This window comes from Conger conger, chromosome 7, assembly GCF_963514075.1.
Source record: "Conger conger chromosome 7, fConCon1.1, whole genome shotgun sequence".
Taxonomy (NCBI): Eukaryota; Metazoa; Chordata; class Actinopteri; order Anguilliformes; family Congridae; genus Conger; species Conger conger.
In genome coordinates this window covers 21629311-21648010 of record NC_083766.1, presented here as the reverse complement: position 1 = coordinate 21648010, position 18700 = coordinate 21629311, and the positions used below count along the sequence as shown (strand labels likewise).

The 18700-nt window shown below is 42.9% G+C and overlaps 1 protein-coding gene across 3 annotated transcripts in view; it reads right to left on the bottom strand.

Annotated features, from left to right (window-relative positions):
* Nucleotides 1-18700, bottom strand: part of LOC133133959 (calcium/calmodulin-dependent protein kinase type II subunit alpha) — an 88626-nt gene that overhangs the window by 38305 nt on the left and 31621 nt on the right. For all 3 annotated transcript variants that reach the window (XM_061250278.1, XM_061250279.1, XM_061250281.1), the window contains exons 3-7: nucleotides 16798-16857; nucleotides 6330-6384; nucleotides 3161-3226; nucleotides 1446-1518; nucleotides 346-448 (exon numbers count right to left, since the gene is read on the bottom strand). In XM_061250278.1, coding sequence (XP_061106262.1) covers nucleotides 346-448; nucleotides 1446-1518; nucleotides 3161-3226; nucleotides 6330-6384; nucleotides 16798-16857 — 357 coding nt within the window. The remainder of the gene's footprint in view (nucleotides 1-345; nucleotides 449-1445; nucleotides 1519-3160; nucleotides 3227-6329; nucleotides 6385-16797; nucleotides 16858-18700) is intronic.

Here is an 18700-nt window from a genome sequence, read left to right as displayed (position 1 = left end):
TATGATGATGATGTAAGCCTTGGAGAGTTTGTGGATGGAGGCATTTGTCTGAGTGGTCTCAAACAGTAGCTAATTTCTCATTTTGTTTTCAACAGAATAGCACTATTTAAAGAACCAGGGCTCTGCTTAACCATGTCTGTGGTTCTCTGGTCGGTTTTGGATGGGACTGAAATGCGTGTCTTGGTCAGTCTGTGTAATGTCTGTGGATCTTTTGGTCAGTTTTGGATGGGACTGAAATGTGTGTCTTGGTCAGTCTGTGTAATGTCTGTGGATCTTTTGGTCAGTTTTGGATGGGACTGAAATGCGTGTCTTGGTCAGCTCGTGCTGGTTTTCGCCGGCTGTTACCGAACCACGCCTGCTGCTCTCCCTCCACCTCGATGGCCAGGCCGAAGTCCGCCAGCTTCACCGCGGCACCCTTGGATTTGGAAGCCAGGAGGAGATTCTCAGGCTGAGGGCGGGGGAGAAGCACACAGTAAAATAAAAGACACGTACAAGTACAGCAGTGGTACTTGTCTCACTCCTGGTCCTGGAGAGCGGCAGGGTGTGCTGGCTTTTGTTGTTACTCAGCCCTTAATTGATCAATTAAAGCAGTTAATTACTCAGTTAACTTGTCTCACCTGGTTTCTCGGGTCAGAATTTGTTGCTGATATTAAGGCGGAAACAAAAACCAGCACACCCTGTGGCTCTCCAGGACCAGGAGTGAGGACCACTGACATAGACACACAAGGGAAGCTGGATGGACAGAGGACAGGCACACAGGTATAAGACAGACAGACAGACAGACAGATGTGAAAGCCAGAGACCCATGGTAGTGTAAAGAGACACGCACAGAATAAAACAGACAAAGACAGATGTTCTGATAAAGGGACAGTTAGAATACAGACAAAGAGGTCAGATGACAGTAACTCCAGTACACGGTAACATTAAGAGGCGGGATTTTTTTTTTTTGGTTGAGTACAGGTTCAGATGAACAGTAGTCTTCAATACTTTACTGAATAATATTAATGCAGTACATCCAAATGCCATCTGCCACCCACTCTCCTCCCACACTGTTCAAACCCCCCCCCCCCCCCACTTCTGCACACTGCCCCCCCCCCTCCGAATCCACCCACACTTCTATCTTCCTCTCCCTCCTGTCTCTCAGTGCAGAAATGATGTGAATGAAACATTGCAACAGTAAAACATATGTATGAGCCTGTTTATGATTGTGTGTGTGTGTGTGCACATATGCGTGTGGACGTATGTGTCTGCGTGTGTGTGCTTATGTGTGTGTGAGCATATGTGTGCGTGTGTGTGTGTGCACGTATGTGTGTGTACGTATGTGTGTGTCATACCAGTGCAAACTTTGGGCAGAATACCTGTGAGGCAATGAAAAATCAGAAATGGCATCACTCAAAGAAGAAATTTCACCATTTCCCTGAGACCGTGCCAGCTGCAGCATTTACCTTGAGATCTCTGTGGACGACTCCCATCTGATGGCAATGAAGCACTGCCTCCAGGATCTGCTGGATACAATGGCTGAAAGCGAAATATGATGAATCTTCATGTACATTTATGTATGAATATATTGGGATGGGGGGCTGTTTATAACTCCTAACTCGAAAATACACCACTTCAAAGAGACAGTTATTGATTGGGATCTTTGCTTAAATCTGGACCTCAAATCCAAATCCACCCCTGGTGTCTTTTCCCCTGGGTAATTCAGAATCAGAATCTTTTTTTCTTTCTGATTTCTGAACAATGCATTTTCTTTTCAGTAGCCTGCTATCTTTGCAATCTTGATTGGTTTTGTTCTGGCTTTTTGTTTTATAAAACATTGCTGAATTCTGCACAAGCATTCTTGTCCCTGTATAACAATCTGGTGTAAAAATCACCACATTACTCTATGGTTACCGTGTGATGCAGATGTAATTAACTTGCTAAATAATCAGCACAATAGTATTGAACAAATAACATTGCACATGCCAATCCCCCATTAATACAATTACACAAGCATACTCCCCACCCTCTAGTATACGGTATAACTGCAACATTTTGAAAAGATAGCAAGGTCGTAAAAATCAAAGTGCCAGAGAGATGAATGCTTCATAATTCAGGTCCCTAGGAGCCAGTAACAGTGACATCCATCCGTTTGAGTCTGACTGATGTCCGTGTGTTGAGCAATCAATTGGCAGGACACTAACTGGCCGGCGAACATCAGTCCCTGAAATATCTGCGCAGTACATCAGGCGGTGTTCCAGTGGACCAGAGTGCCTGGAAATGCGAGGAGATGAGGAGGAAAAAAAGAAAAACTCTGGGCCTCGCTTGTGTTCATTGATCTGAGCGCTGCTCAGTCACCTCCGCGGGAGCGTCTGCTTTCCTTTGGACGCAGATCATTACCTGTTTTACACCGCCATTCCTCCGCCGCGGAATCGATGATGCGGAATCGATGCCTGTCTGCTCTTCACTGACAATGGCCAGAGAGTCAGGGCCCCCACCGAGACGGGAGAGGACAGGAGGCGAAGCTGGAGGAGACGCCAAGCGCTCCTGAGAAACTTCTGGGGCGAGGTGCGTGGCAAAAAATCCACCTTTTGATTAAACCCCTTTTGCACGGCAAGGGGTCCTGTGCTCCCGCCAAATGAGGAGCCCTCCCACAGTGCCTGATGGGAAATTCAGCATGGAAATAGTCTGTGATAGTCTGCGTGGGCCTTCGAGAGCGAGAGAGCGGGAGTGAGAGTGCAGATGTGTGTGTGTGTTTGTGCATGTGTGTGCCTGTATGAGTGTGTACCCAGCTCAAAAAACAGCTCAAGCTAGGTTTTGAAACAGCTGGTAGCAAGTTGGCCAGTTCAGACCAGCTCCCAGCTTGACATGGTTTAGCTGGTTGGCCAGTTTGGACCAGCTCCCAGCTCGACGTGGTTTAGCTGGTTGGCCAGTTCAGACCAGCTCCCAGCTCGACATGGTTTAGCTGGTTGGCCAGTTCAGACCAGATGGAAACAGATGGAAACAGATGGAAGTGGGTTGACCAGCTACAAGCTCTGACAAACTACCAGCACTGGCTGGCCGACCTGCTCATACCCAGCTAGACCAGCATATGACCAGCTCATAAAGCTAGAATTTTCAAGCAGGTCAAGCCGGCATAGCTGGATTTTACAGCAGGGTGTGAATGTGAGGAGAATCTCACCTGGCATCGGCCTCACTGTAATATTCCCTGGCGACAATGTCTTCAAAGAGCTCTCCACCCGTAACTCTGAAAAACAGAAGGGATAACTGACATGAACATATTCAACAGTCTTTCATTGCACTTTAGGATATGGAGCAGCAGTCCAGCCTTTCAAATATAATGTAAGCAAGCAAAGTAAAAATTCAGGTTTGGAATTTTGAATTTTGAATTTTGCATTAGAAAAATAAGAGAATGGCGAGTGGGTGAATACAATACATTTAATAGAATATCGCATCACATCATCTATCCTCCCTGCTGAAAAAAACTGCTCAAGCTACATTTTGAAACAGCTGGTAGCTGGTTGACCAGTTCAGACCATCTCCTAGCTTGGAATGTTTGGCCAGTTCAAGCTATGTTTTGTTCAACAGCTGGAAGCTGGTTGAACACATACCAGCTCAGACAAACTGCCAGCACTAGCTGGTTAACCAGCTCATACCCAGCTAGACCAGCTTTACGACCAGCTTGGCCATGCTGGTTGACCAGCTCATACCCAGATAGACCAGATGACTTCACAGGAAGTGGGTAGGTTCAGCCATCCTGTAGGATCTGAGTGTTCTGATTTGAGTCCCTCTTCCTCCTCCATCCCTCCTCGTCAGGCCCAGGAGAGTATCCTCAAATCTCTTTACTGAGTGCCCCCCCACCCATCCACTCCAAACTCCACGCCGTCTGTAGACTCCGTGCCGCGTGGGATGTAAAATGACTGTAATTAGACGTGGGCGGAAAAGGACCTGGCCAAGAGTTGGCATTGAGAGGCTGGAGAATGCACTGAGAGATGGGAAGGGGAGCAGACGACCGCCAATGTGCCCGCCCAAAACGCACTGCGAGTAAAGAGAAATCCTCAGAGAAATCTGACCCTCACAGAGTGCAGGAACCTTTAAACTGAAGAAAGTTTGCGAGTGCAATGAAAAATCATGTTATGTTGATAAGCCATACTGGGGCAATTTTTTTCAGTCCAGGGCTGACTTTTCACTGAAATATCAAATGAATAGATACATACTGTGTTTGGTAAGAAAGGCATATTGAACTGCTGAATGACATTTTGGTTCATATGCAATGCTGCCTTGTTGGGACATGTTCCCAGATAGAAGGCGAATGCAGGCCGGATCTGGGCCCGTTCTGGCCCCAAGTCAGCACTGCCGGGCTGGAACCAGTGCAGATCTGGCTGGGAGTCACTCACTATCTGAGTTCTGTTCTCTTATGAAATATCAAATGTTCATGCAATACAAATCAATAGCCAAAAATAAATAAATAAATAAATAACGGGTTATTACCCTTAATTATTAAGATTATACTCAAAATTCTCCCCTCATATCTTAACCTTTCAGTGCATTAAGAATTGCCACAACATAATTCAGCATTAGGTTAAGCAGCATTCACCACTGGTCAGTTCAGCCTTTTCATCAGGTCAGGGAAGGAACATGCACACAGACAGACATAACCTTCTCTGGAAGGGAAGATGAAGTCTGCCTTATATCTACAAACCAGCTGCTCACCTAAAACAAGCTATATGATTCCTTTCTATAACTCGGAACCGTGTTTATTTGCTCAGGAAGTTAGTTTATCATGGAACTTGGGAGCTGTGTTTGGTAGTTTGGGAAGGTTGATGTGAAATTCAACACAGATTACTTTGGAAACAGGAAAGTTGGTTATTGAAACAAAGAACATCCTAGACTGAGGGCCGAATCAATCAGAGTCATGTACAGAAAAAATAACAGAAATCAATGTCAGTATTGTCACCTTTGTGTTGTTATGCACATGTTCCTGCTATGAGGCTGAGTCACTGTTTCTGGAGATCTACCATCCTGCAGGTTTTCATTTCAACCCTAACCTGGCATACACAATTCTATTACTTAGCAGCTCATCGAGATATCTAGCTGTTGAATGGGGTGTGCTTAGGGCTAGTGTTGGATGGAAAACTTCCAGAAACAGGATTGGGGCAATCCTGCTATAAATTCTTATAGATTTCTCTCCCTCCCAGGACACATTTTCAGATTCATCTAATATACAGTAAGTATATGTTTGTCATGTTAAACGTAGCATACCCAGAATGGCTCATTGAAGATTTTCTCTAAGCTATATTAGTCTGAGATAAAAGTTAAAGGATTTAACATTAATGCACCAGTCTGTTCATCGTTTTTGGTTCAAAATGGCGCATCTTAGCACACAAAGGGTTACTCCATTTTGTGTGCAGTTCCTTCACACAGCAGGCCCCCAATCAGAGATTGCTTAGCACCAGGCCAGGCCTGGAATGAGAGAGGATTCCACAGAGCCCCGATGGTTGAGTCAAGCCACACAGGGCCATCTGGCTTTGTTTGGTCTGGTCTGTTTTTGTCTTCCCATTTTCACAGTGTAATTGCACTGATCGAGAGCTGTAATGTTGCCTCACAACACACACGGCGCATCCACTAGAACCCAAGGGCACGGGATATTCTACTGCTGGAAATTGAGCCGTTCAGCCCATCGAGGCGCAGACAGCCCAGAGTGCACCTGGTCTTTGAAGCCGTTGTACAGGTGATTCAAATTACCTGTGAAGTCAATGGTGTCATTTCATTTATATTTGTGTTCGCAAAAAAATAATATAATAAACTGATAAAAAAGGCATTTGATGTAAAGCAAGGATTCTTAGCTTCCTCGTCTCTCCAAGCCGAGCAAACTGACTTATGTATGCCGACAAGACAACACAGCACAAGCTTAAATGGATTTTAGTGCCTACTGCTAAATATTTTAATATTTCTATGATATTATCTCTATATCCTTCTATCTCCCTGTAATACCAGTGGCAAAATAGCAGGACTCTAAGTCTAATCATCACTTCTACCTTTCAGTTGCAGGGGAAGAGTTATTTTGCCACTGAGATCCGTAGTAGGATTAAGTTAAATTCTACGCTCTGTAGAAAACTGTTCTTATAGGCCCTTACTGTTGTCCAACTGTACATAATATGACTACAAGAAAGGTATATATCAAACATATATATAGAGAGGCTTATCTTAAAATTTACTTTACATTCACATCTTGTTACAAAAGACCAACTTGGATTAACATTACCTATGCACTTAAACTCCATTTGGCTTGGACATTGGTTCTAATGATAAACAATTTTCACTTACACACACAAAATAATGGTACTCACAAATCGAAGATAAGGTAGTGGTGTCCTTCCTCAGAGATACTGTCATGGAGGCGTACTGTAAAGGGGAATAAAAGGATTGTGCGTTTTGTGAAGTAGCAAGTGTTAGCTGGTTTTCTAACTTTCTACTATTTACCTATATATGGGTCTTTTGAGATTTTTTTATCTTATTCTGATAAGTGTTCCTAGCCAGGGAGTTGCATATTAAAAATTTTCATACACTTGGGTAAATGAATCAACCTTCATACAAATATAAGAATGATGAGTTAATTCAGTCCAGTATTAGACCTGGGGACTCCAGTCGTGGATGGCAGCAGTATCTGCTGGATTTCTGTAATTTCCGTTCAATCCGCGGCCAATTTAGACCTTGGAAACAAGGGGATTCTTTAGCCAATCAATGATAAAATTAAGCACGTTAATGCAGGAACACATAACGAAACAGCAGAGACTGTAGCCCTACCAGGATACGAGTTTGAGGCCTGCCCTATTTTCAGTACTTTCTGTACTCTCTTCTAAAGAATAGCATTACTGGGCCATCTTCAGTAGTGTTTTATGAGAGTAGGGAATTTGGGGAGACCTTTCCATTCCATTGATATATTTATTAAACAGAAAGCAGAAAATCCTTCAGAACATTTGATCTGTTCCTGTGGACTGTGTTCTTCAAATCAACAAATATTCAGTTGGGCTCAAGTCTGGAGACTGAGGTAGCCATTCCGTCAGTAATTCTGTGGCCAATTAATCATTACTTGGTTAATTAACTTAATGTGCTTTGTATCATTGTCTTACTGCCATATCCATCAAGTAAACACAGATGAATATTTGTTGTGTCTTGGTGTAAATAATTGTAATGCTGCATGAAAAAATACTCATTGCACACCATCTTCTCTCTGCTTAATGATTGTATGACTGGAATAAATAAAAATCAACATGATATGTGAGCTTCAGACTTCAGACAAATCAGATCTGACAGGACCTTCAGATCTAATCTTTGTCACAGGCATGCTATATACAGTACTATACGTATAGTACAAGCGTTTCAGCTGCAACAACACTCGGGACATATTCTTGGGAAACGGTGAATTAAATAGTGTGCCAATTGTTTAATCAATCAGTTTCATAACAAGGCCTAAGGAAGGAAGTTTCTTTTTCCTTTTTTGTCCTGCACTGTCAGAAAAAGTGACAGTGGAGGTACATTTTTGTTATTCACGGATTACATTTTCCAAATCTACCCAGAAAGTACAGTAATTTTCTCTTTGGGTGCAAATGAGTATTCTCCAAGTGTTTTCCAAGCATAAAAGGTACAAATTAATTATATACTGCTGGCTAGGGGTACAGTAGGGTACCGCCCCAGCGACAAGCATTGGTACCTTTTTAGGCACTTTTCAGCCCTTTATTTCTGAGAGTGTGTAAAAGCCGTTGAATGCAGATCATTTAGGCTCATTAAGACAAGTGGGGACATGCAGACTCGCAGGGACCGATGAATACGTGTGGGGACTGCTGGGTATGTACAGTATGGGACAAATGATGTACACAGCATTTACAGTACGTAGTATACGTCATATTCTCAGTGCTGGAGAACAGATCTGCGTGTCCGTGGAGCCCTCTACCCACCCACCCCTCCCCCCCACCTCCCCAGTGTGAGAAGCATTGCAGAGCCCTGTGCGTGTGTGTGTGGGCGTGTGTTCACTCTGCAAGCACACGTGTGCGGCTATGTGTGGGTGCAGAGGATGGAAAGAACAAGAGGAAGACTGCAGTTTTAGATTCCTTCACCTGCCAACAACAGTCCATAGCAACGCCTTATGAATTACATAAACCAGAAACAGCCAATTTTATTTGAGCATTGCATTCATGGTTTTTAGCATTCATTTCCTCCATTTCCTTTGGGTTTAATCTCTCCACTGTCCTACAGTCTTATCACAATGCACATAATAATAATAATAATAATAATAATAATAATAATAACAATGAATGTATTGCATTCCTATCACACTGCTCTGCCATTATATCCTTCAGCAAAGCACTTAATATGAGCTGCTTTGGTAAATATTGAGCTGCATAAACAGATCATGTAAAACAAGCCTTAAAAAATGGTATGATTGAGCTATTTGTCAATCAAAAAAGTGCATTTATAATGAATACTCCATTTCAACACTTCAAGCCTCATGCCATGGTCACCCAAAAAGTGCTAGCTAAAAATGCTAGCAAGTGCTGGCAAAAAGAGTAATGATTACTTCACAGTCGGAGGTTGGTGGGAGTGAGTATATCTGGAAAGGCAGAGGCTGGAGGAGTTGGCTGGTTAGCAGGCAGGATACATGCCCGGTTAGGTTGGAAGTGAGTTCCTGATCAATGGTCCGAAAATGAATGTCTATAGCACAGGTGTCAAACTCCAGTCCTGGAGGGCCGTAGTGTCTGCTGGTTTTTGGGGTATTCTGGGTTCATTCAAGTCACTGATTGGTTAAAGTATCCACACACCTTGTTCTCAAGGCCTTAATTGGCCTTAATTGGCAGCTGATTGAAAGGAAACCGCAAAAACCCGCAGACACTGTGGCCCCCTGGGGATTCAGTTTGACACCCCTGGTCTATAGCATACCAGATCAGCAAATGAGATGCCATATTGATTTATCGTGGAGTTTAAATTTACATATAAGTGTTCATGAGTTTCCCTTATCCAGAGCCACATACATAGTATAGTACAGTGCTACTCAGCACCACATCCTGCAGGCTGCAGTGTCTGCTGGTATTTGTTCCTCCCGTGCGTTACGCCACCTGATTTTACTCATTATTTGACCTGCTTGGTTCAGATAATAAGCTAATTAGTGAAATCAGGTGGTGTAGTGCATGACTGGAGCATTACATTACATTACATTACATTATTGGCATTTGGCAGACGCTCTTATCCAGAGCGACGTACAACAAAGTGCATACCCATAACCAGGGATAAGTTCGCTGAAAGACCCTAGAGGGAAGTACAATTTCAACTGCTACCTGTACAACAAAGATAAGGACAAGGGCCTTTTTTTTTTTCTTTTTTTTTTTTTTTTTGTTTGAACAAACAAACAAACAGCAAAAGTGACCAAAGTTAACTATCCGAACACTGCTTACCTAGCCAACTAAAAATACCGATACACAAAGCAAGTCACAGAGACAACAATTAAGGTTCACAGTGAGGTAGGGAGGGATGGGGAGAGGTGCTGCTTGAAGAGGTGTGTCTTCAGCTTGCGCTTGAAGGTGGGGAGAGATTCTATAGTTCTGACCTCAACGGGGAGTTCGTTCCACCACCGTGGAGCCAGAACAGACAGTAGTCGTGAGCGTGAGGTGGAGGTTCGGAGAGGGGGAGGTGCCAAGCGGCCTGTGGAGGCTGAACGAAGAGGTCTGGCAGGGGTGTAGGGTCTGATGATTTTTTGCAGATAAGCTGGGGAAGACCCTTTAACTGCTTGGAAGGCTAGCACCAATGTTTTGAATTTGATGCGAGCCATGACAGGCAGCCAGTGGAGGGAAGTAAGCAGGGGGGTGACGTGTGAGTATTTGGGAAGGTTGAAGACCAGACGAGCTGCTGCATTCTGGATGAGTTGGAGGGGTCTGATGGTGGACGCTGGGAGGCCAGCCAAGAGGGAATTGCAGTAGTCCAGGCGGGACAGAACCATCGCTTGGACCAGGAGCTGGGTCGAGTAAGGGGTGAGAAAGGGGCGGATTCTCCGTATGTTGTATAGGAAGAACCTGCAAGACCGGGTCACCGCCGCAATGTTCTCGGAAAGGGACAGTCTGCTGTCCATCACCACGCCGAGGTTCCTTGCACTGGGTGACGGCGTGAGTGTGGTATCCCCGAGGGAAATGGAGAGATCCAGATGGGGAGAGGTATTAGCAGGGATGAATATCATTTCAGTTTTACCTGGGTTGAGCTTTAGATGGTGGTTGTCCATCCAGCTCTGGATGTCCCTCAGGCAAGCAGAGATACGGGCTGAAACCTGCGTATCAGACGGCGGGAACGAGACGAAGAGTTGAATATTGTCCGCGTAGCAGTGGTAGGATAGCCCATGTGCAGTGATCACAGGGCCAAGGGAGCGAGTGTAAAGAGAAAAAAGAAGTGGGCCAAGGACTGAGCCCTGGGGAACACCTGTGGCGAGGGGCCGAGGTGTCGATACCGAACCAGCCCAGGCAACCTAGAAGGAGCGACCAGAGAGGTAGGACTCAATCCAGTCCAGGGCTGTGCCACAGATGCCCGTTGCTGACAGGGCAGACAGGAGGATGGAGTGATCCACAGTGTCGAAGGCAGCAAATGCTTGCAGACACTGAGTAGTGCTGGTATAGTACATACGTAGGTTTGGAATCCCAATTTAAAAAATCAATCAATCAATAATAATATGGTTAAATAATAAATAAAATGGTTTCTGTTCTTGAACCCTTTTGACTACAGGCCTTTTCTGAAAGGTAACCCTTTTGGATTAGCTTTCTATGAGTCAGAATTACTGCACATATAACTAAAACCAAGTTACAGAAGCTTAAACATTGTGAAGGGGAAGCTTTTTTTCTCACTGAAAAGATTTTCTGTTTTTGACTGGATACAGATTATTGTAGCTATGGCTGGTGTGCTTAGAAACACAATGGAGCCAATGAACAACACTGGACGTGGGCCAGTGAGACCTAAGGGGTTAAACACCACAGGCCATAAAATTACAAAAAATTACAAAAATTGAGTTCCAATGAGTTACACTAATGAAATTAAAGTTTACAACTTAAACCAACAATTCATACTAAAGGCCAGATAACGAAGACCCAAACTTTTTTTCATTTTATTTTTGTACTAAAGGACTTCACTAATGGGGGTTTTTTCAACCAGTTAGAGGCATAGAGTAAACAAGCATCCGTCATTAGCTTTGACTCATAACAAAATACAATTTTGGAATTGTTCCTAAAACTAAATATTAACTAGTTGAGCAATAATAAAATAAACTCCAAAAGATTATTTGAAAAGAAAGTATGTACATTTATCTGAAAGTTAGATTTTTTATTTATTTTTTTCCACTTGTAGGTCTGTCCTGTTGATGTTGATGGATGGCTTTCTCAAGCCACTTGGTAAGTATGTTGTTGTACGTTAATCGACTAAATTAATCATTCAATTACCACAGGGGTCTTCAATGTTATCCCAGTGCCAGTGTGAGTGGTAGTTTGTTTTAACTCAGCATCAATTTGATTGAAGACTATAATTAGTTCATTCATTGAATTAGATGTTTACTGCTTAGAACAAAAACCTGTACAGCAGCAGTCATGGGATAAGTTTTGACATCCTTGGTTACGACACCTGCATTCTTATCAACAAGATCATCAAATTAAACTTAATTCCATAACTGGCCACATTCGTTGCACAGTTTACCAATGATTACTGCAATCACTGGATGCCTAAATTGATGCCTTGTACATTCATTAATCTCTATTATGAATCAAAACACACATATGGCTGAATTTTATTACGCGAGAAACCCAATATTAGAGTTAATGTGGATATTGCTTTATGTCACTTTCCAAAATCACTTGAAGCTTGTTATTAATGGTGCAATCATCTTCTTGTACTGGATATTCAGAAGTGCAATGCATAAGAGAAAGTCCTATTGCCTGGCAACCAAGATAAAAAGCTTATATTTATCATTGTAACCCCCCTCCCCCCTCAGTTAGGGGATAATACATTAAAATAAGGATTGCATATTCTGGCATTAGTAGATACCTTTTTGCCTAGTCTTTGTTTTCCCTTTCTTTTTTCTCTATCTTATAATACAAAAAATGAATTTTAACTATAATAAAAACAGGTGAAGTGTAACAGATACCAGCCCATATCCATAGGATACGTTTCGTAACAATTAAAATATTTGTATTATTTATTAAACATAGCCAATTATTATATTTTGCTATGCATGTGTGTATGTTTGTATGAGGCGAAACAAGCCAAGCAAACCAAACCTTTAACTCTGACAATGTGTAAGTGAAAGGATATCAGTGGATCAACTTGGATTTCAATGCACCAAAGTATCATTGCTGATGGCAAGTGAGTGCGATCCTTCTTCATATCTTCCAGAGTATAAAACCCCTACGCAGCTGACAGCAGTTCGGCACCACTAATGGACCTATGGGCTACAGTTTCAACTGCTAATCCGAGTGCATGGGGAGAGAGCCTGTCATGTGATTGAGAAATCCATAATCTTTCATTACCAGATTCATTAGACCCTCTGGTTTCAGCTTGGAAAAGTCAATGAAATTATGTTTCCAATCTGTGCAATTTAAGAAGAACCAGTCTCAATTCAAAACCTAAACCTTAATACAATGCAATGTGTGATAATACAATTTGAAGATAGTGTCACTTGCTACAGTTATGATAACAAATACGCTGCCTGAGCTTATCACTCAGTTCACATACTCCTGCTGCTTTGACTTAAATCAAAACCAAATAATATGCTGCACAGTATGTATGAAACTTTGTTGACTGACAATGAGGTTTCCAGAGCGCAGTTGCCCCAAGATGCACTGCACCAAAGACCGCAGAAAATATATCGCTGGAACTAAGGGCATTTTCCAGACAGCTGCTGGCTATGTTCACAGAGCTAATTTTGTTCTGATCTCCTGATGATTTCACTGGAACTAATGCAGATTTTAGCTGCCAATGATGACATCACTCAAACTAAAGCTTGCCGATTTATGATGATGCCGCTGGAACAATAGCAGGTCTGAGCTGCAACTGATGTCACTCAAACTCCGTGATGTCAGAGGGTGGAAGCAAAAAACATTTTCAGAGGAAATAGAAGATGGCTGGCCAGTATGTTCCAAGTACAAAATACAGGCATAGGTGCTGTGGCTGAGTATACTACATAGGATGTTTAACATATGTCGCTCTGGATAAGAGCGTCTGCCAAATGCCAATAATGTAAAGAGTCTTCAGGCAGGAGAAAAGGAGTGAATCAATTAAGACTTATGCATTTCTAACACTTCACAATAAGGTTCCATTAACTGGCATGAACTAATGCAGTTGTTAACTAACTACTTCTGAGAAGTTAATCTGTACAGCTCTGTTAATGTATTTGTATATCATTAATTCATGTTAATAACTACATTAGTTAATTCAAATTCAGGAACCTTAATGTAAAGTGTGACCATGTATTTATTTATTCCATGTACCTATTTTAGGTTGCGTTCACGCATTCCCCTTACAAGAAGGCCATGGAGATGGCTCTTCTTTTCACCACGGAGGTCCACCAGCTGAGCTGCACAACTACCGCGCCACAGAACTGTGCATCTGACATTTGCTGTTATCAGCGCAACGCTGTTCAAGGACCCCCCCCCTGCCTCCCCCCTACCAGAGGCTGGTTCCTCCCCAGGTTTCTACCTTTCTGTCCAATCCATAGTGCTCCTCCTGACCACCATCGCCAGGGGCTTTCTTTCCTGGGCGTTTAGGCCAGGGTCCACCGCAAAGCGTATCCTGACAAAAGTTTGTCATGTGCGCTATGCAAATAAATTAGATTACATTTGATTTGATTTTTAAGTACTGTTTAAATATATGTAATTATATGCTGTCTGTAATGATACCTTCTTTTCAGCTAAGTAGAGGAACTCCCAGTGCAGTTTCTGCACATTGGCTGCGTCAGTTTCAAGTACAGGCATCCCATGTGTCTACTTGCGCTAGTTAAAATGATTAGGCTCTTTTCAGGGGAAGATAATTATATGAATCACTCATCCAGAAGTTAACGGTGAAGCAGTAGACCAATTCCCCTTCCTGTTTAGAAGCAGAGATTCTCATTTAAGGATTCAACTAGTTTGGGAAGCAAGTTTACATCATGATGTTCACGTTACAGGCTATTCCAAAATCACAAAAAGTAAATAAATTATTACATTGTAAAATATGGAAGAAACTCAGAGGTAGGAAAGTATCAGGAAAGGACATCATTTGGAGCTCTTAAATATTTACCTTTGTAAAAATCAGTGCTTGGGGATTGATTGCTAACATCCCTTTGATTGGAATCAGGCTTACAGTATATTTTACCATTTAATAGGCTACTATAATTTTGTAGCTGCCGCCAGTTTAAGATCACAATCAATAATCAAACCAGTGTTAATCAAGATCTCATTACAACATTCATCAAACGTTTTTCTACATCGGTTTTCTTAATGATATTTTTCCTTGCCATTGACTTGCTAGCTTTGTCTTTTCTCTCTGAACTGTTTCATTTTGTTCTCATCCAATCTTAAATCCAAGGAGGTTGAATTTCCCCCATTGTGTTCATTATAAATGGCACTGAAGCATACGCCTTTGATAACTTCTAATCAAAGTAAGCCGTGACTCATTTTAATTTAATTAGAATTAACATTTCATTTTGATACTCCTCTTGTTGCACTACTGATGACAAGGAGATGGTTAGTGTGGACTGTGAAGATACAGTGTCTGCTATATGAATGTTTCACTCATTTAACTGATCAGCCTGTCTGTATGTGGCAGCCTGTAGCCATGTGGCTAAGGTGCATGACTGGGGCTTTGAAAGTTGGTGGTTCAAGCCTGAGTGTAGCCACAATAAAATCTGTGCAGCTGTTGGGCCCTTGAGCAAGGTCTTTAACCTCACATTACTTAAGGGGGGATTATCAACTGTCACTTTGGATAAAATTGTCAGGTAAATAACAAATAAGACATTTCCTACTCTGCCTCTTCTTTACCTCTCCTGTACTTTTCAACCATCCACCACTCCTTCACTCAATTTGAACGTCCACCTCTTCTTTGTTCTGTCTCCTTTTGTTCCCTCTCCCCTCTCTTCTCTTCACCTCTCCATTGTTTCCCCCTCCTCTAGCTCTTCTTCACCCCTCTATCTCTCCATCTTGACCTCTCCTTCACCTCCCCGACCCTCCTCCTCATCCATGTTCTGGTTAAACATATCTGCTGATCTGTCTCGGTGCGTGTGACGTATATATGCTGTGTCATCGCGGCATTGTTAAATGGCCGTTCCAACTCTTTTTTGTCATTGCCACTGTCATTCAGTGTGGTTCGAACTGCAATTTCCTCCCCGCCGAAACCTTTCATGCTGCACTTTTCCTCGCTCAGAGATTCGTCAGTGTGACAGGTGTAATTTCATGGCATTGTGGTGGAAAGGCATAGTAGTGGAAATAAATGAGTGTGGAAAATTTTATTTTTAAAAATCTGGAATGTGTATAAATTAATGCAACACGTAATATCTCCAAAAAAGGATGCAATACTCTTACTTGCATATATTCATACACACTTGAGTGAATTTGTCTATTTAATTGGCAGTAATGGGGCACTAATACCCAAAGATGACAATGTTTATGTGCAGTAAATATCTACTTAATGGCATTGAGTGGCCATCTTCACTGCACCAAAAAACATCTGTTTCCTGTCATGGGTATCTAAAGGGCAGTCAGTAGTCACCCAATGGTTTCAGGAGAACAATATTGACATTATCTCGTCTTAGTCTCCAAACTTAAACCAGTTCTGAGATCTCCTGGAATGAAGCCTGAAAAAGGATTTACTCCTTTCATTTAAGTTACTTTCTTACTCATATCTATAATTTGACCGTCTGACTTCACACTACATATACGTTGTTTTGTCACACAGTGGCTTGGTGCAAACAACGATCACAAAACTGTAAGTCGAATTTACGGACAGAGCTGCGATGCATCACCACTGCATCACACCAAGAACCTCCCTGAGACAGAATCCTAGGATGTCTGCTCCTGATCAGGGAGAGTCAGGTCTGGCAACCTTTTGCTAGCATCTCAGGCAGTGAAATGTACAGTACGGCAGAGCCAAGTCATAGAACACATTGGTAGCAGCTTCTGGATACATGTGGGTGCATTTTGACCTTGATCAACACCTCCAGTCACTGGGAAAGAATTTAGCCTCTTTCAACAGAATGATAAACAGATCACTGCTCTCGCTCTCTCTATCTCTCTCTATCTCTCTATCTATCTAAAGAATGTAAACTAGTTAGAGAGAAGATTGCCAAGAAAGACAATAAAATAACTATATTACATTGACTTGCCTAAAACTAACCTCCCTCCTTCTCTCTCTTCTCTCTTTCTCTCCATTAGAAAAGAATGTTGAAAATAACCTTGGATGAATAATGCAGCTGTTCATGTCTGTGATGGTTGAGCGAGGCTGCATTATTTAACATGGGAGAAGCTAAGAAAAGCCTGCCACCTACCTACCTTCTCCAGATCAAGATGTGACACGCCTAACAGCAGAACCCCTCCATCTTGCGTCTTCAAGTGGCTCAGAACACCCATCAACAGCTGCCTCTGAATCATTCCTCTGGACTACATTTGAATGGGGACTAGTACTACACTACTCTGTTGTGTTTTTTTTTTGTATTGCATTTTTTATATTACCATTGCCAATGCCATGGGTTGGCCTATTCCTTGCAGGAATTCCTTATCAGGCTGGTGCTTATGGTGAGGTGATTAGGAGTAGGCCAATAGGACTCACCAATGTTGGGATGCTTCAGCAGCCTGCAGATCCTGGCCTCTCTGTCCAGCTTCTGGTGATCTGAAAGTGAAGAAACACATTTCCTGATTATTTTTCCTGACTATTCCTCATATGACAAAAACATGCACAGAGGTTTAGAGCTCAATGGTAAATTAAACGTTGTTTATGCTCATACTCCTGCTTAAAGTGACCCAGAATTATGTTTACAGTCATGCTGAAAAAAACAGCTCAAGCTAGGTTTTTGAAACAGCTGGCAGCTGGTTGACCAGTTCTGACCAGCTCCGAGCTTGACATGGTTTAGCTGATTGCCCAGTTCAGACCAGCTCTCAGCTTGACATAGTTTGACCAGCTCAAGCTATGCTGGTAGCTTGTTGACCAGCTCAGACAAGTCATCAGCACTAGCTGGTTGGCCAGCTCATACCCAGCTAATGACCAGCTCAATTTTCAAGCTATTTAGGCTGGCATAGCTGGATTTTACATCAGGGAATGTATATTAACTTGATGTAAAATGCCACGAATAACACATTGTGTGAGGTTAGGCACCAAAGCTTTGTTCTACAGAGTCAAAACCAGGTCAATGTAGAAATTCACAAACACAGCAGGAATATCACTGCATCAAAAAAAGAGTTTGCTCCACAGTGACCCTCCACTCACAGGTCTCCTATCCTGGTTTAAACACCCTTAACGCTCTGTCTAATCTGGGCTGAGACATGAGTGCTCGCTATGTTTAGGAATGACATATGCGTTGTTCACAAACCCCACGTGATCTTACGTCTTGCACCTCAAGGAAATAAGGCACACAGACACTTAACAAGAGTAAAGTGTGAACCCATCGACACTCAGCTCTAGCCTACGCGCATTGCCTTCACTGCTGAACTAGGAATCAACACTCACTTTTTCCATTTAATCTCCTTTAACAAAGGAACTGGCACTGCCATCTGTGAATGGATTTTTTGGGGAGATGTATTGCCCCATTGGCATGTCTTTGGAATGGGAGTAAGTACCCACACAAAGAAAGGGAACAGCCTATAGCCTAGTGGCTAAGGTGCTAGAAGGTTGGTGGTTGAAGCCCTGGTGCAACCGCAATAAGATCAGTGCAGCTGTTGGGTCCCGGAGCAAGACCCTTAACCTCACATGCTCCAGGGGGAATTGGCCTCTGCTTAGTCTAATCAACTGCAAGTCACTTTGGATAAAAGTGTCAGCATGCAATGTAATGCAATGGAACCAGCCTCCATCTAAGATACACAGACTATCCTGCAGTACTGATAAACACCTATGGTTGTGGGAGTGGCTTTCTATTCACACTGAACAAATCAGCACAGTTGGATCAGAGCCCCAACAAGCTAGAACTGGGGATGCTGTCAATGGGTGCAGGAGCAGAGACTTTTGGGAGTTTGTTGTGTGAGCTACAGTAGCTCTGATCTCTAAAACTCCAGGCCAAAGAAAAGCCAGGCCTTGTCCTTGTAATGAACCCTTCATTATACAGTAAGAGGCTTCACCCAGATGGACTTGCATTAGCAATGAGGCAACTCGCTCCACTGCTCACGATGGAAGACTCTGCCGACCTCTGAAGATGACCTGAGGCCAAGGCATTGGTTTCAGTGGAAAACCTAAACCAGCCTCAGCATAACCCTTGCTGGGAAGACGGACCAGCCAAAGGGCAGTACTCAACCACGCGCCCGGCCATTCTGCAAAGGACAGAGTAGACCACTCCTGCCGTCACCCTGAGGGACTTCAACCCAGTCTTCAGCCACCAGTATTACAACCTCTATTCATCCCTCTCTACGTGCACCTGGCGGTCGAGCTGCACGTTCACGCCTGTTTTACGTTCTGGTTCCTCAGTGGTGGAATGACTTGCCTACCACTGTCAGGACAGCAGAATCCCTCTCCCTATCCCTCCCCC